The 17381-nt window shown below is 41.2% G+C and overlaps 1 protein-coding gene across 4 annotated transcripts; it reads left to right on the top strand.

Annotated features, from left to right (window-relative positions):
• Positions 1-2252: 2252 nt before the first annotated feature.
• LOC120544471 (heterogeneous nuclear ribonucleoprotein L-like) lies at positions 2253-16162 on the top strand. Of its 4 annotated transcripts, XM_039778254.1 has the most exons (15): positions 2253-2431; positions 4794-4909; positions 5115-5352; positions 6150-6235; positions 6815-6911; positions 7068-7140; positions 10768-10800; positions 11597-11668; positions 12024-12271; positions 13032-13153; positions 13501-13702; positions 14148-14205; positions 14392-14508; positions 14873-14947; positions 15547-15605. In XM_039778254.1, exons 1-15 carry the CDS (start codon positions 2354-2356, stop codon positions 15603-15605), a joined length of 1674 nt encoding a protein of 557 aa, XP_039634188.1. In that variant the 5' UTR covers positions 2253-2353. The 4 variants fall into 4 exon arrangements, with proteins under 4 accessions (XP_039634188.1, XP_039634213.1, XP_039634195.1 ...); XM_039778279.1 differs by lacking the exon at positions 14873-14947 and having other exon boundaries at positions 2255-2431; positions 14392-14502; positions 15547-16162; XM_039778261.1 differs by lacking the exon at positions 2253-2431 and having other exon boundaries at positions 14392-14502; positions 15547-16162.
• Positions 16163-17381: the final 1219 nt, after the last annotated feature.

Genomic DNA, 17381 nt, shown 5'->3' with positions numbered 1-17381 from the left:
ATCCGGCTTTAAACTTCTCCACAACAGTATCTCGGACCTGCCTGGTGTGTTCCTTGTTCTTCATGATGCTCTCTGCGCTTTACACGGACCTCTGAGACTATCACAGAGCAGGTGCATTTATACGGAGACTAGATTACACACAGCTGGATTCTATTTATCATTATTAGTCATTTAGGTCAACATTGGATCATTCAGAGATCCTCACTGAACTTCTGGAGAGAGTTTGCTGCACTGAAAGTAAAGGGGCTGAATAATTTTGCACGCCCACTTTTTCAGTTTTTTATTTGTTAAAAAAGTTTGAAATAGCCAATGAATTTCGTTCCACTTCATAATTGGGACCCACTTGTTGTTGATTCTTCACAAAAAATTACAGTTTTATATCTTTATGTTTGAGGCCTGAAATGTGGCAAAAGGTCGAAACGTTCAAGGGGGCCGAATACTTTCGCAAGGCACTGTACATATGGCAGTTTGTTGCTGTACTTTTATGCAATTATATTAAGTCTTTCAAACTACAGGCATAATGTCATCACAAACTTCAGATATTTTTATGTAGAATGTGTACACATACAAGGAATTTGGTTTGTCGCTGTCAATGTACATGCACAGAAATAAACACGGCTAAAATTAGGACAACAAAGATGGACAAAACATTTTATGTACAGATATAAAATAGTATATAAATTAAAATGACATTTGCAGTGTAGTTTAATAAAATTAAAGCTGCAAGCAACGATGAACGGGCCCTCACCCCTCCCAGCACACTGGGGTACTGGTGGGTTGCCTGTAACACTCTGTCCACTATGTAGCGCTAGAGAACAATTATATGGCTAGTTGCTGTGTAGACTGCAAAAATGGCATGTAAGTCGTATGAGTCCCATAAGCATGACTTCCTGTTGTCAGTAGGTGGCGCTATGACAATGACTCAATATGGGCGTATAGATGTCTCCAGGCCTGGACTCTTATGCATGTGAAGTTTCAGGCAGATTGGACAATAGCCACTTTCCGACCGGAGGGATTTTTGCAGTTCCTTGAACATAACGTTATAATGTAAAGTTACCACCAGTTATAACAGTTCCATGTGTTATGGGGAAATGGACAAGAGGCCGCCACACCATGCACACACGCTGTTCCACGAAAACACAAAAGCTTTGCAATTTAGCATCGTGAATGTCTTGACATGCTACTGCTGACCCAATTTGGGAAGGATCTGTTGAATCCTCGGAGGAGTTTCAAAAAGTCCCGCAACTAAAGTGCCTAAAATGGCGCGTGGTCACATAACCTATGACAGCAATCGGAAATGTATTCGCAATTTAAGGTCACATCAGTGGGAGGATTATACCAACCTAATATGAGACAAATCCAATAAACCTCCTAGGAGGAGTTCAAAAGAATTGGCAAAAAAATAGTCAAAAACCCATACAATTCAAAATGGCCGACTTCCGGTTGGGCGGAGCTAATAAAAGTAAATTGGAAATACGTCCAAAATAATGAGAGTAATGGGTGTACCGAATTTGGGGAATATTGCAGCAACTTTCCAAATAAGCCCTTCCACGCATTAGGGGGCGCTGGAACCCGCTAAATTCGCATGAACCAAATGCTTAAAAGTTTGTGTGGCAAATGTTTGTTTTCGAGGATATTAAGGGCATCAAAAATGCGGGCCGCCATTCATGCCCAAGCCCAAGCGAGATATTAAATCTAAGTATTTACTATTTTGAACATGGCTGTAAAATGTTAAGAGTTTTTGTGCATGCTAAAGTCCTCAAACGTGTTCATAAAATGAAATAACCATGGATGTATTTTTAACGCACAAAAAAATTCCTGTTTGGTGAAATAAAAGAACAACAAAAAATATATATTCTAAGATGAGTATAATCTCCCCAACATTATCTGAAACGTGGGGGTGCATGATGGCTACGCACGAGCCCGGTCACCGCAGAATTTAGACGTGTGTGCTTGGTTGGTGAGTTTACGAGTATCCTAAGCCCCTCAAAATGCGATTGCGCAGCAGAGAAATAATAATAATCCTTACAAAAACAATAGGTTACTCGCACTTTCAGTGCCAGGGACCGATGGGCCCCTAACAAGAGGTATTAATAACCGGAGGCTTCACATGCATTCATAGACTGTATAAAACATGCTTTGTGAGAGACAACTACTTGAGTTCAAGCGTCTTAACGCTTACTGCTCCCCTATTGGTTGTTACTGAAGCCACAGATAGATTGACAGCCGCCTGAGCCTATCACAGTCCGCGGTGCTGCTGTACTGGGCGTGAATACACGAGCCTCGTTTTTCTTGACTTTTCCGTCCATTTCAGTTCTTCGTCACTACCACCATCCTTTTTAACCGGGACAACATGGCTACTGCAGCGAGCCGTTACTACAGCGAAGACGGTAGGGCAACGAAACGACAGAAAACCGACGGAATGGCCACGGTGAGTTGAGACTGTTTGCTCGCAGTGGGAGATTAGTTTAACTTGCATAACGAACACGCTCCGCTCGGTTACAGTGTTCGTGGTTCAATCTGATTCATTCAAATGCGCGTTTGGAAGAAGGAAAAAAAAAATGTCACGACGCGTCACAGGTTGCTCAGTCTATGTTTGTGTGTGTATAAATCTTATGTTTTTATCAGCTTTGTCGCGTGTATTATACTCGTGGGGCTCTCAAGGACACATCCCGAAACATAAATCGTGGCTACGTATACCTGTGTTGTCCGGTTGGGATTGTTTGAGGTCAGCGGGCCTCGCCTGAGCCTGGCTTTGTTCTTGGAGCGTTACCGGTTAGCATTGTGCTAACGTTAGCCGTTAGCCACACACTGGTAGAATCAGACCGGGCAGCATCAGAGCACCCGCTTTTAGTGTTGTTGTACATGTAAGTGTAATCCAATTATAATTTATTTAACAATAAAATAACACACGGAAATTAACTACCTCTTTCACCCCTATCTGGGTTTTCCCTAGGTTTGTGGAAGACTTGGGTGCACGCATTTAGTGGGGGTTTCAGAGGTCCTCTCTCATGAAAATGTTACGTTTTTCAATTAAAAACATGCAATATCACATCATTTAGACCATTTACCTTTTTATATTGTGTTTAAACATTGGGAAGCTAGAGCAGAATAGAACTAACGTTACAACCATTAGGTCGGAGGAGAAGAGTCTTGATTTTTACATTCATTTGGCTTGGGTGCTGGCTAGTAATGGTAGCGAAAACCCTGCGTATGCAACCTGAGGTAATTAAAGGTGTGTTGTTTTGAGACGAATACAGAACAAAGGCTGAGCAACAGCATCTACTGGCTCTTCTATTTCTGAAAGTGACCAGAGCAAAAGAGATGTTGCATTCATGTAAAGGCAGAAGACTTATTGAGATCATTTTGTTAAATAAAAATACGCCACTACAAGTTCTGCATTCAAAACTTCAAGTAAAATTATTTAACACTAATCAGTGTTTTCCCTACCATTTTAAAAGGTTTAGGTGCAGCACCCAAGCCATTTTGGGCACCACCTAAGCCAAATGTAACAATCAATGTGAGCGTTAAAAACTAACTTTAATTACTTTTGTCAACTGACTTCTGTAACTTCTTTAGCAAGTTTTGTCTTTAAGCTTTTTTTTTTAGTGTTAAACATTTATTTATTATCTTTTTATATTTATCTTTATTGCAAAACAGGGGGTCTGGGGGTCCTCCACCAGAGAAATATTTTCTATTTGAATCCCATTGACTGCATTTTCTACTGAAGTTTAGAGACTATGGTGATACAAAATCCAGAAAATAATTAAGTTGATCATAACGATACATTCTTCTGGAAAGACTAATGCTAAACTATGTACAATAAAAATAGGTCTTACTTTCTTTATTGTTTAAAATAGGGGCTGATCACCTAGACTTCTAAATAAAAGGGTGGTGGGGGGGGGGTAAATAATGGTCCCAAATGATGTGAAATTACACTAGTAAACCCCCTCGCCAAATACCTGCACCTGAGTCTTCCACAAACCTAGGGAAATACTGTAAATATACGTGTAGTTTCAAAAGTAAGTACTCAATGTGCAGTAAAATATTCAGTCAGCATTTTTTAAACTGGTTTATTCTATAAGATCATCATAGGTCTGTAGCGTCGTTGTCCATGTGTATTAGAGCTGGGTGGTATTGTTTATATAAAAAAAAGTGCTATCAACAGACTACTTCATTTGATACCTTCTTTTACTTCATTTGATACCCCTAAAAGGTATCTTGTACCCCTACCCAGCCCTGTATTTTGCATTTTACCACTGTAGATGTTTAAGGATGTGCCAATTTTAATTACTAGTGCTCAGAAAAACACTGAAACCTCCAGTTTTATCGCAACAAATGGCAAAAGACAGTCAACAAGATCGCAGCAGAGAAAACTCCCACCCATGTGTGCACTTTAGATAAGACAAGTAGGGCTGAGCATTATATTGATATGAGACTATATTAGTCTTAATATATAGTCTTAAATTTTGGACAACGTGATATGACAAGAGTGTTGTCTTTTCCTGGTTTTAAAGGCTGCATTACAGTAAAGTGATGTACTTTCTAAACTAATCAGACTGTTCTAGTGGTTTTATTATTTACCTTTACTCACTTAGTCATTATATCTACATTACTGATGATTATTTAATCAAAAATCTCAGTTTAAATATTTTATTTTTTTAAGCACCAATTGTCAGCTCTACAATATTGTCACAATATCGAGATAATTGATTTTCTCCATATCGCCCAGCTCTAAAGACGAGTAAATAATCATGATCGTGTTTGCTAATTTTCTGTTTTCTTTAACGCAGGGATACGAAGATCCGCACAAGACCCTTCCGTCTGTCGTGGTGCATGTCCGGGGTCTGGTGGACGGTGTTACGGAGGCTGATCTGGTGGAGGCCTTGCAAGAATTTGGAGCAATCAGGTAGAGGAATGGACTGGCTTAATTTGTGTGGGAAAATAAGTTGAAAAGAAATGCAACATTTCCACAGCGTGTTAGTCATAAAGTAGATTTTAATAAATAAAATAAAAGTTTTGATGAGGAACTAGCTGCAAATGTGACCCAGTTGAGTTCACAGCATCTGCCTTTTTATCCAACCCCATTTTGTTTTTATTGCTGTTGTTTATAGCTATGTGGTGGTGATGCCCAAGAAGCGCCAGGCACTGGTGGAGTACGAAGACATGAACGGGGCGTCCACAGCCGTAACCTACGCTGCAGACAACCAGGTTTACATCGCCGGCCACCCAGCCTTTATCAACTACTCCACCAGCCAGAAGATCTCGAGGCCGGGAGACTCTGATGACTCTCGAAGCGTTAACAATGTTCTTCTGCTCACCATCATGAACCCGATCTACCCCATCACCTCGGTAAACGCAAAGATCTTTGGCCATTGTGTCTTTAACGTAGTTGTGGAGCTTTGTCTCCCTTTGTGACGTTAGGTTTTTAATTCACAAAGACTAATGGCAGCATTTGGCAGTGGTGCTGTTGAAATGTCAGCTCTGTTAGTAGTAAACAGAAGTCTGTGTGCAGTCTGTGTTTTAGGCCTTTTTAATTTCTTACTCTACTCATCTGCTGCTCCTCTGCAGTTTGATTCTCGGGTGTTTTGTTTGAAACATGCTGCGTAGTTTGAATGTAAGCAGAATAGTGACTGTTCACCGCTTGAAGAAACAGAAACTTAAATGGGTCTGCCGTCATGGAACAAGGACCGAAAACTATTTTTTTTTCATTATTGATTAATCAACTGATTTATTTTCCCAGCTAAGCATTTAGTCTATAAAAGGTCAAATAGTGAGAAATGTCCAGTCTGAGGTGATGTCTTTAAAATGTATGATCAACAGCCGAAACCACTGATTTAATTTACAATAATGTGGTGACGTGAAACGACTCTGACATGTCTCATCTGTCAAATCTGGGGGGGGGGGGAACCACTAAATACTACAATAATATTGTGCGTTTAAATTCCTAACTGTACTTTGGAAGTATTCTCTGCAAACCAAATGTCTGCAGAGCAAAGTAAATGTCGACGCCTTCTTTATGTGTCTGTTACAGTTTGCATGTTTAACCAAGTTCAGACTTGCATGTGTTGCACTGCTGTTGTACTCACTGTGATTTTGCATTTGCCTCTGTGTAGTTTTATTATTTTTAACCTGGTGCGTTTTCACAGGATGTCCTCTACACCATCTGCAACAACTGTGGACCTGTCCAGAGAATCGTCATCTTCAGGAAGAATGGCGTCCAAGCGATGGTTGAATATCCTTTTGCCATGGGTGCTGTCTGACGGGGGATGCAATCTGATTGTTTACTGACAGTTTTGCCACGTTACAAAAATAGCATGGACTGCTGGATTTGTTTTGTTTATTTAGGATCCTCATTAGCTTGCATTGCAGGTGCTCTTCTTCCTGAGGTCCTTACAGCAAATGTGGCAATGCAATAATAAATGCACATAACCTCCTAAACAATAAGTTCTGACACAAATAGTGGTTGGTGTAGGAACAGGAACGCCTGTCCCTGGTACAATCACACTAACCTGTTCTAAAATATGTAGGTGTATTTCACAGATGCAAATGATAAAATCCTGCTAGTCAAGTTTAATTGGCGATTAGCTTGTGGCTTCTGATGAGTCTGTAAATCATCAGAAGGCATATGCACATGCGTAATGCTTTTGTACAAAAACGAAGCATAGTCATATCCCTGTAGACTTCAAGAGGAACTAGGAGCAACATAACTTGTGTGCAGGTTTTTTTATTTTCTCTCTCTGGAAGTCTGCATTCTCGCTCCTGTCTAAGATAACCTGGTACTTCCCTGTCTTGTCCTTAACTCCGTCGTTACGTTTGACTCTGTGCAAAGCGCCCAGCGCGCCAAGGCATCCCTCAACGGCGCAGACATCTACTCTGGTTGCTGCACGCTGAAGATCGAGTACGCCAAGGTACCGCTGCAAAACACAAAGCACAAGCCAATGTTCACAGACAAAATGAGTGTGGTGGGCAGCCTGACATTATGGTAGAAGAGGATGAACATGCTTGTGTCTTGAAAGTCGGTGATGTTAAAACTTTGTCTATTCGTGCTTGTTGTATTTCCTCAGCCCACTCGCCTGAATGTGTTCAAGAATGACCAAGACACCTGGGACTACACAAACCCCAACCTGGGAGGCCCAGGTAAACCTCAAAGTGTGTGTGTGTGTGTGTGTGTGTGTGTGTGTGTGTGTGTGTGTGTGTGTGTGTGTGTGTGTGTGTGTGTGTGTGTGTGTGTGTGTGTGTGTGTGTGTGTGTGTGTGTGTGTACTTTTCAATACACACTATGGTCAGGGTTCATATGCAGGGGTGGAAAGTTTGGGAGTATGTGATGACAATGTGAATAATCATGTTGGATAACTCGCAAAAAGTCGGCCGTAACAACAACAAAAAAAACTGTGAAACCAGTTGTCGTCAAGAATTTTAGCACAAGATCAGAAATATGAAATGAATACCCACAATTCCAGCTAAATAGAAAGACCTCTGCTGTGTGGCAGGAATGGCGGGAACACATTTGCATATAGAAAGATAATGTTGCTCACGGACGTTATCCAATTATATTTTTCTAAGTGTACAATTAGTCTTGTGCAGTATTCTCTTCTGTCTCCAGGCTAGCATTCTTGTTCTTGGTGGCATGTAGTTGTTGTGGTTTACTTCACCTGACAAGATGTCTATATTAACTGGGTGTAGCCCTCAGTCTCTGTTTACTGGGTACTTGATGAAACTATATGCAAAAATATGAGACCACTTTCAGCATCTGAGCTATAATTATTGCAGAAATGAATTTCCTCTTATAAAACCTTGTTCCAGTCATACCTTTTTGACATTGTTTACGGTAATAACTAAACTAGTAACTAAACATTTAGTACTCCGGTAAAGTACAGAAGGACGCCTTATCTATCAAAGGTTGGACATTGCTAATGAGTTTTTTTTTTTTTTATATCCTTTAAAGATGAATTTATCAATTATTGTTTATGTTCTTAGTCTTCAATGTTGACTTTATTTTTATTTATTTTTTTAAAGGGTTTGCAGCATCACAGAGCTGCCAAATCGGTTTGACTAAATAGAAGTCTGTCAGTGATAGATTTTTATTTTATCATTCAGGCTAGAGACCAATGCCCAATTGCAAAACAAAATTCATTTTAGAAGGAAAAACCTTTTTTATTTAATCCGATAATCCAATTGAGATCAAGAGCGAGCAGAGTATAGCAGAGAGGAAGAAGGGCAACCTAGCCAGACACTATTAAATAATTACTTTGATTTTTGAAAATGACATGGGTTCATTTAACTCCTTGACTAAGGAGGAGGTAACGATAAACGTCAAATTTTAAAAGTATCAAAATGTTATTTTACTTATAACCAGTTGTAATCGTAGTAGGCAACGGTCAAATCTCATTCATCTCTGCAAAAGGTTAAGCAAGATTGGATCAATAATACACATAAGTGCTGTTGTCTCGAGCGGCACGCTGCTGAGTGATGGCACGTTTTCATGAACTTTCCTACAACAACAACAACAACAAACTAACTCTTAAGAATCCTGTTTACATATTTCAGTCATGCCGGCATTTGCTGTTCCTGCCTTCCTTAAAACGCAGCTATAAATATTGCATTGCAACTTAAAGTTCAAAATGAAAGCACCATTACTAGTTTTGTAACAGTTCAGGCAAAATGTATTTCAACTTTGACTTTAAAGGCAATCGATGGTAACAAATCTTTTTGCCACCAAGACTGATCCTGGTCTTTTCCTCTGTCCTCTAACTTCTACATTCAATTCTCCCATTTAGTTTAACTTGACCAACAACATACTAAAGTCTAGCCCTTATGGCACTCAGTAGAGCCGAAATGAGTTTGATATAAAACCAAAAGTGGTTACGAGAAAAGACAAGTTGGTTGAACTCAGACAAATCGGTCTTCCAAATAAGGCTGTACGTCTGAGAAGTGAGAACAGAGGCAAGGACCAGCATCGTTAACAGGCTGTCTGCAGCATCATGTAACTCTTATCTCCTCCCTGATAAATCTGTGATCTCAGCAAGTCCACAAAAAAAAAAAACATGCACACGGGGGAGAGGCAGATACATGCTGACAACATCCCCACTCCGCAACCACCACCTCGAGTTTCCACTTCTTCAGTGAGGACACAACCACTTTCATACAGAGGGCCAAATGTCCCCCTGAGATACAAGGGGATAAAACTACAAGACACCACCCATTCAACATGATGATGTAGGACTGATATACCATTCCTCATCTCCGCATTCCTGCACAAGAGCCACGAAGACAACGCACACGTCTAGAGGGTGGGGAGTTTTGGGCACTGAGCTACACTTGGGCCCTTCCTCCTTTTTTTTTTTGTTTACCCATTTTGAGACACAAGCGAATGACACATTGAAGCAGGCCAAAGCTTGCATCTACAGCCTCCCACTGTCAACACCAAACGGAGACTGATACCAGAGGAGACACAGCATCCACCCAAACAGAAGGTAGCGACAGACATCTCAGTACAACAGCTGATGCATACTGATACTGACCAGTCGACCCGAGATCACATTTGCACAAGCCTCGGCCCTTCCCGGGCCGCGTTGCTCGCGTTGCTGACACGAAAACAAAACATTCAAGCAACACACTCCTCCGACACTCGCTGACGGCGTACCAACTGATCCAATAGATGACTCACACCCCCCCGAATCGAGCTGTAGCCAGCCTCATTGGAGACAACTGATGAAGACAAGACACTGCTGACAACACCATCAAGCACACTCAGGCCCATTTTTGGTTTTATGTGTTTGCTCCCACATGGAGTTCAGCTTTTGCTCTTTCTCATTTCTCCATCTTTTCCTCCCTCTGTTATTCTTACTACATGCATCTCTGTTAAGCTAGCCCCTCTTTTTTCTTTTTTTCTTTTTTTTCTTGGTATTTTAAAGTCTCTAGCACCTGTGTAACGCCTTCCATGTGATGCAGGTTTGGCAATTTGGGGCTAAGAGGAGCCAGCTTCCCAACTGAAATGTGCTCTATGGCAGCCTCAAGGCCTACCAGTGGGCGCTAAGCGGACTATTCCCAAAAAGGAACAAACAGGATGGAAACGCCAGCCAAACGGCCAACCAACCCACCAATGGGCGTTTCAACTTGATAAAACCAGGAATCGATCCTGAGGGTGGAGAGTTGTTTCCCCAAAAGAGGAACTGGATAAGAGTGTGGGATGAAATGAATTGAGTGGAGAGTGGTGGAGGCATGCAGTAAGTAATTCGAGACCCTCCTCAGGGAACATAACTGCACAGCACCACATCACCCCAAAGCCCAGCACCCAACATCGCCACACAAGACTGACATGACTCCATTTCTTCCCCTCCCCCCACCCCCTCTCATACAGGCTTAATCTTTCTCTTTCTGGAGGAGTGTTGGTTGGGTTTCTGTCGGAGCCTGCGTTTTCTAATGTAACTCGAACCTGCTGTATGTCTGTTCACTATGTCTTGTCCCAGGAATCTTATCTACACAGTGTTTCTGTGGGAATTAAATCATGTATTTGTTTAAAATTTACAAGCTGCTTTTTTAATTTTAGTTGCCAAATTGCTTTTAGAATCTGTTGGTACCAAGCCATCAACCTTCCATTACCAATATTTACCCCAAAATACTTCCTAAATGAGGACAGGCAGCTTTGTCATTAAATGGTTTTACTGGGGGTGATTTATCATTTGTCTGGGGGGGAAAAAAAGTACCTTTTTTGATTAACCCGGCTTCAATTCTGATTGTGAATGATTATTGTGTATCTGTACAGATGGTGATGCAGATGGCAATGGGAGCAATTCAGGTGTGTGAGCGTACACATTTTTCTTAAATGTAACCTACTTATTTGTCTCTCATCCTTTTACACACTCTAGATCATCAGGATCCACCTCCATGTTTGCCATTTCCCCCTGTTGCACTTCACATTCTGAAAGTTTATCATTGTGGATTTGTCTGTTTTTAGAGTTATTTCTATAGAACTTAACATCAGTATTGCTACATCCCCCCACACACCTCCCTTTCCATTTCCCTCCACTACTTTTAATACAGACCAAGGTCAATCGCTCAGATTTCAGCTACTTGGTTTGATTGTTGTGCACTTACTCAAGCGGTCGTCAGACGGTCCAGTGAAGACTCAGGTCTTCCTATTCATCTTGAATAGGGGTAGTGCGTTTAGGCTTTGGTAGTAGGGTAGGGTCCGCATCTGACTGAGAACTATAATTGTGAAATAGAAGTCTGCTTGTGCTACATTTGACGCAACAGTAAGTCACATAAATGGGCCATTTAAGTCACCCTCCCACCGCCACACAACCCACAATAGCTGGATCGTGTTCTTTGGTCTTAAGGCGCCCATTTAATATTGGGGGGGGGGAGGGTTATGTCTGTGCTGCTAGGACTCTTTACAGGCAAGATGAATCGGTCTTGAAATGCATGCATCTGTCTCAAGTACTAGTCCTTGATAAAGTTACCCATGACCAACTATTTATCTACCTAATAGTGTGCGATCTGAGTCAAAATGTCATACCTAAAATGCTCAAATCTGTCACTTTCTTTCTCTACCTTTTTTTTTCTCCTCTTACTTTGTCTTCCTGCTCATATAGAAGATGTAAATGCCAACCCCAACAAGCGCCAGAGACAGCCTGCTCTGCTGGGCGACCACCCTCCAGACTACGGTAAGGCTCTCCCTCCCCTGAGGAACAAGAAAACAACGTGTGAAACAAATTACTGCGTTGTTACTTTTCTCTTCTATACTCGGTTTATCACCTGAAATACATTCTGTGTAGACGGTTAGGAATGTTAAAGTTGATTTATGAGTTAATCTGAGTTTATAAATGGCTCCTCCACACACTGACACACAGTTAAGTGATGCTGTTATTTTTTTTATGTTAACATATTTATGATATTGGGACGAAATCTTTTTCTCAAAGCAGTGACCATTTCTAGAAAAATGGTTGTCCCTTGAGTCGATCTCTCCTTGCTTGATTGGTAGTTTTATTTTCTGTCTTCTCGCTCGTTTTCATTCTTCAGGCGGTGGTTACCATGGCTACGACGAGAGCTACGGCTCCCCGCCCTACGAGGGTCGCCGCATGGGTCCACCGATGAGAGGGCGTGGCGGGAGAAGCTACGGGCCGAGCTACGGACCTCCTCCCCCTCCCCCCGGCGAGTACGGTGGCCACGCCGAGTCGCCGGTCGTCATGTTGTACGGGTTGGAGCCCGTCAAGATGAACGCCGACCGTGTCTTCAATATCTTTTGTCTCTATGGCAACGTAGAGCGGGTCAGTACCTGATGGATGTGTCTCTGCTGTGAAGGGGATGGGGAAGCGGTCCACACGAAGATCTGCGCCCACGTTTTTATTACTGTAACGTTTCAGGCAGTCATCTGTGGAAAACAGGCTGCAGGTTATATACTGTACCGACGAAACCAAGTCGGCCCCACGGCCCCTCCTGCAATCGCAGGATACAAAAGAACAACCGGTGTACAGAGAGATACAAATGTGTGCGTTGTCCAGAAGAAACAAATCAGTTTTTGTTTTTGTTAGGTCTTGTTACCAGGGGAAGTAAGGAAATAACACTTTGAATTCCTTACTAGTTAAAAAGAAAAGAGTTTTATGTCAAAGCCCTAATTTAAAAAATAAAATGTATATTGCTGTGAGCAGCAGTTTTCGTGCTTCTATGAATAGCTGCTCCTAAAATAGTAATGTATTTAGTTTATCACGAACTCTTTGGCATTAAATAACGGACTGAGGTTAGCAGCTGGCCAAAGGTTGTTAATAAGTTAACATTTAGACCCAAACAAGAGATATCAACTGAGAACTGTTAGTGAATATTTTTTATTTTTTTTATGGGACAAGGGCAGAGCTTTGCTGCGTAACTGACATTTGACTTTGATTAGCCATCTATAACCGCACACACCCTTGCCCCAAGCCATCATCTCAAACCCAACTATTTGTGTCTCTGAATTAATCTTTTTATGACTCCTTTTTTTTAAGGGCACTGGTCAATCCTTTTTTTCCTTTTTTCTGTCCCGTTGCACAGGTGAAGTTCATGAAGAGTAAGCCTGGGGCAGCCATGGTGGAAATGGGAGACTGCTATGCAGTGGATCGCGCCATCACTCACCTCAACAACAACTTTCTCTTTGGACAGAGACTGAATGTGTGGTGAGTTCATCCCGTCCCCTTCCCAAAACCTTTCGGTTGTCCACATAAGTAAGCTATGGTGTGAAGTACGACTCCTCGAGGATATTAAGACTACTGAAGCCTCGTGCAAATGGACACATTCTGTTTGTCGGTTCAAAAACCACTAAAGAAGTAAGAATTAGTGTCCTGGCATTTCTTTGACAATGGAGGGTAAAAAAAACAACAACTTCGCAACCCCTAATGTTACCATCACATTCTTAACTCTAATATTACAACCCCATCAGTCAAAGCTCCAGCCTTTCTTGGTGTCTCTCCTAACTTTTAAGTGAATACGCATTTTTAAAAGTTCTAATCCTCCCTCCGTGCAGCGTTTCCAAGCAGCAGGCCATCGTCCCTGGCCAGTGCTACGACCTGGAGGACGGCTCCACCAGTTTCAAAGACTTCCACGGCTCCAGGAACAACCGCTTCACGTCGCCAGAACAGGCGGCCAAAAACCGCATCCAGCACCCGAGCAACGTGTTGCACTTCTTCAACGCCCAGCCAGACGTCACGCCAGAGATTTTCAATCAGGTTGGTGTCAAAGTATTCATGAAGAAAGAGAAGAAGAAAAAATGTACTAAAAATAACTGCAAGTGTTAAAGACTTGCCGAGGATGATCGTTGTATTCATCAGGAGGCGGTGCTGCAGTTATAAAGATCTTTTTATTTCATGGACCGAGAACGTTTTGTAACGTTTTTAGCTGTTTAGGTCACTTTGACAATCTGACATCCTGTTGTTGCATTTTTCTTTGGTATGACCAATCTGGAAAGTCTTTGAAAATACTTGGGTTTCAGACTTACTGTTATACAAATGTACAATAGTTAACCCAAAGGATGGGGGATTAAAGAGCATTCATAAATATTAAAGCAAAGGCCTTCCTATATATCCTGTGTTTTCTACCGTACAGGCTTTGACTGTCGGAACAAAATCAAATGAAGTGTTGTGCAGTCCTAAATAATAAATGTTCTCTTTACAGATTTGTGACGAGATCGGTGTCAAGAGCCCCGTCAACGTCAAAATGTTCACAGGAAAGAGTAAGTATAGAAACATTACGTCAAACGTGGCTGCCGTTACAAAAGGAATGCCTCAATAGCCAAGCTCATCGTAGACAAACATTTAAAACATCACAAACCCTTGAGATACACTTTACACTGCATGTAGAGGTATTTCTGTATGTGCAGTGTGTGTGATGTGTAATTTGGACCCTTGTAACCCCCCAGGCGGCGCGGCTCCCAGCGACCGCAGTGCTTCAGGGCTCCTGGAGTGGGAGTCCATCAACGATGCCATGGAGGCCCTGGCCATGATGAACCACTACCAGATGAAAAATGCAGGTATGGGTAAGCCACTGAACTCATTTCCCTTTAACTAGGGCTCTTAAAGTCTTTATTTTCTACACATTTATTAGTAAGAATAATTTTAAGGGAAAAAAAGCAACCTACAAATGATTAGCTCAGTCATCAGCCATTGTGTTTTAAATTAATCTGAAACGATTGGAGACTAGAGGGGAAATCAGTCACACCACAAACAGTTGGCAACCACGGTCCTGTCCTGTATAGTCCAGTTGGCTGATCGCGTGTCTCACTGTGGGAAGTCATGATGGGTGTTTTTATTGTGAATGTGTTTTTTTGTCAAATATGTGGCTGCCCTGTGGTCTTCCTGTATGTGATTACCTGTCTGGCTTGACACATGCGCTTTTTCCAGGTGTGAAACGAGGGGAAATCGCTCCCAAGTTCACAAACTCATCAACCGATTCGGACCAGAGCAAACAAACGATAGGTGTGAAAACGCGCTTAATTGCCTAATTCAAATGAATGCGCTTCTTTCCCCACACACAGTGCTGTTGTCTGTAACGCGGCCTAAGAAGCCATAGCAAGATGGGGAAATTGCCTTACCAACAAGCTTGTAAATGATGCATGCAGTTGAGCTGGAAGCAATGTTGCAGTAATTACATGTTCACTTTTTTTTAGGTTGGTGTTTACTTGAGTAGAAAGCAACACCACTTGCTTTGTCTCCTTTGTGGTGCAGAAAATTAATTCCCCGAAGGGCCATTTCCATAGAAAATTCCTGCACACAAATCACAGACGCATGAGAAGTCGACCAACCAAATAAACCAAATGCAGATGTGACGTGTGTTTGTGTGTGTGTGTGTGTGTGGGGAATCGTCTTTCTTTTTGAAAAAGTTTGTTTACTTGCATAGTTATGACATCTCTCTCTCAACCCCAAAACCACTTACTGGAGTAACTTTAACGAGAGCACATTTATACGGAGGTGTAAACCCAAGTAATGGTGAAGTGTCCCAGGGGTGAAATGGATTATTGGTCTCATGGCTCATGTTTCTTGTGGTCTAATTTTGACTCTCCTCTCTTTCTTCACAGCTGGTCCTTACCCGTACACCCTCAAACTGTGCTTCTCCACCGTTCAGCACGCCAACTGAGCGCTCCCTCGTAGCCAGTGAGATGAAGATTGGTCCACCATTCCCGTGTACACATGTATTTAGACCATGACTGCTTGCAACGCCTGGAGATAGATTTTTCAAAAAATGCCTAAAATACTGTGAAATAATACATTTTCACAATGCAATTGATCCCTGAAGTGCAAACTCCTCCTATTTGATAAATTTAAGCAGATTTAACAAATGCTAACAGGCATTTCAAAGTTTGGATATTTATGCCCCAGATGTGGTTTATAGAGTATCAGTACCTGTGTGTCTTCACAATTAAGTTGTCCTTTTTACTTTTTGTATTATGCTTAAAACAGTAACCTGAAATGTGAGAGCGCGTTTTGAAATAATTGGTTTTATGCTAATCCTATGGTTAGTGGCAGTGGACAACATGGTTTTGTAAAAGAGTCGCTTTTGAAACTTTTATTATTATAGCTCACTTTTTGTTTTTGTTTTAATTGCTACCTATTCAGTTCTGCGTCTCCGTGTCTGATATGCAGATGGAGAATTGTTTTGTTGTAAGAAAAATAAAAAATAAAATTTCAAAGTTTGGGTTTCTTCCATCAAATGTTTTTAGGTACATTTTGAACTATTTTCAGACTGACTCTCAGCACTGACCTGGTGATGAATATGAGCCATGGTATTTAAAGGCCTAAATTGTAATAGTCTCAAATCCATACTACATACTCATTTTAAACACTGCTATATTCACACAAAGTATACTCCAACTAGCCGGTGGCTGTTGATGGATCCTGACCCTAACCCTACATGAAGAAGCTGCTAACAACTCAAAGAAGTGGCTCCACAAAGATTTCTTAAAGCACCAATTCAACAGTCTTGGAAATTGTTTTCCTCTGAGAAGTTTAACTAGCGGTGACATTTGACATCTGAATCGCATGGTTTCGTTTCACATATGCCCAACTTTCCTATTTATACTTTGCTAAGTTGTTTTCCTGTCGTTCTATGATTGTTGGTCCGTATTAAAATAAATAAAATGGTGTAAGTAGTATTTTTATTTTTTTTGGGACACAGTTTAACTGCTAGACCATAAAGAGTTATTGAACTTGTAAACAGAATTGGCTATCTGTGTTTTTAAGAAGTATTTACTAAAGAAGACTGTTCTGTCAACTTTCATCCAAACAATGCCTGGTAGGCTACTGACGACATCCAGTCGCAGTGAATTAGCTTCTGTTCCTCTGTGAGGATGGCTCGGGACTGGACTGTAGCTCATTTTTAGAAGTCCTTAAAGCTCTAACCCTGGTCATGAACCTTTGTGCTGCAAAAGACCCAAACTCTTAACTGCCTAATAGAAATGAATGAGGGGGCCTGTGATTATTTCCCCACACAGTGCTGTACATTACTTTACCAACAAACAATGTAAACCATGCATGCCTGCAGTCCACTTGGAATGTTGCAGTAAATTACATGTTCAAGTATTTGTGTTTACTTGCATAATTGTGGCAATTGTCTCAAACCTGAAACAAGTTTATGTAGTAACTTTGACAAGAACACATTTATATTTGTTTGGCTCTTAAATCCAAAGTGTGTTACCCTTTGCCACCTTGACAACAGGTCTAACAGACAGATATCATTTTGCTCAAAGTACCATGTCAATCTGTTCAGCAGCTCTTAAGCAGTGTAAAATACTATACTATGACATTTTATGACTTTTTTTCGACATACTATACTATGACTTTTTTTGGCATACTATCACTTTTTATGACTTTTTATTTTTATTTTATATAATATACTTGACTTTTTTTCAACATA

The sequence above is a fragment of the Perca fluviatilis genome, chromosome 2 (assembly GCF_010015445.1).
Source record: "Perca fluviatilis chromosome 2, GENO_Pfluv_1.0, whole genome shotgun sequence".
Lineage (NCBI taxonomy): Eukaryota > Metazoa > Chordata > Actinopteri > Perciformes > Percidae > Perca > Perca fluviatilis.
Note: the sequence above shows the minus strand (reverse complement) of the source record. Positions and strands in the feature narration are given on the sequence as shown.

Bases quoted from the DNA above. Each gene is read 5' to 3' on its own strand.
- LOC120544471 (XM_039778254.1), top strand. From the start codon at position 2,354: ATGGCTACTGCAGCGAGCCGTTACTACAGCGAAGACGGTAGGGCAACG. The intron at 6,236-6,814 runs ATATCCTTTTGC...CTCCGTCGTTAC, and splicing joins GGCGTCCAAGCGATGGTTGA to GTTTGACTCTGTGCAAAGCG. The intron at 13,154-13,500 runs GTGAGTTCATCC...CCCTCCGTGCAG, and splicing joins GGACAGAGACTGAATGTGTG to CGTTTCCAAGCAGCAGGCCA.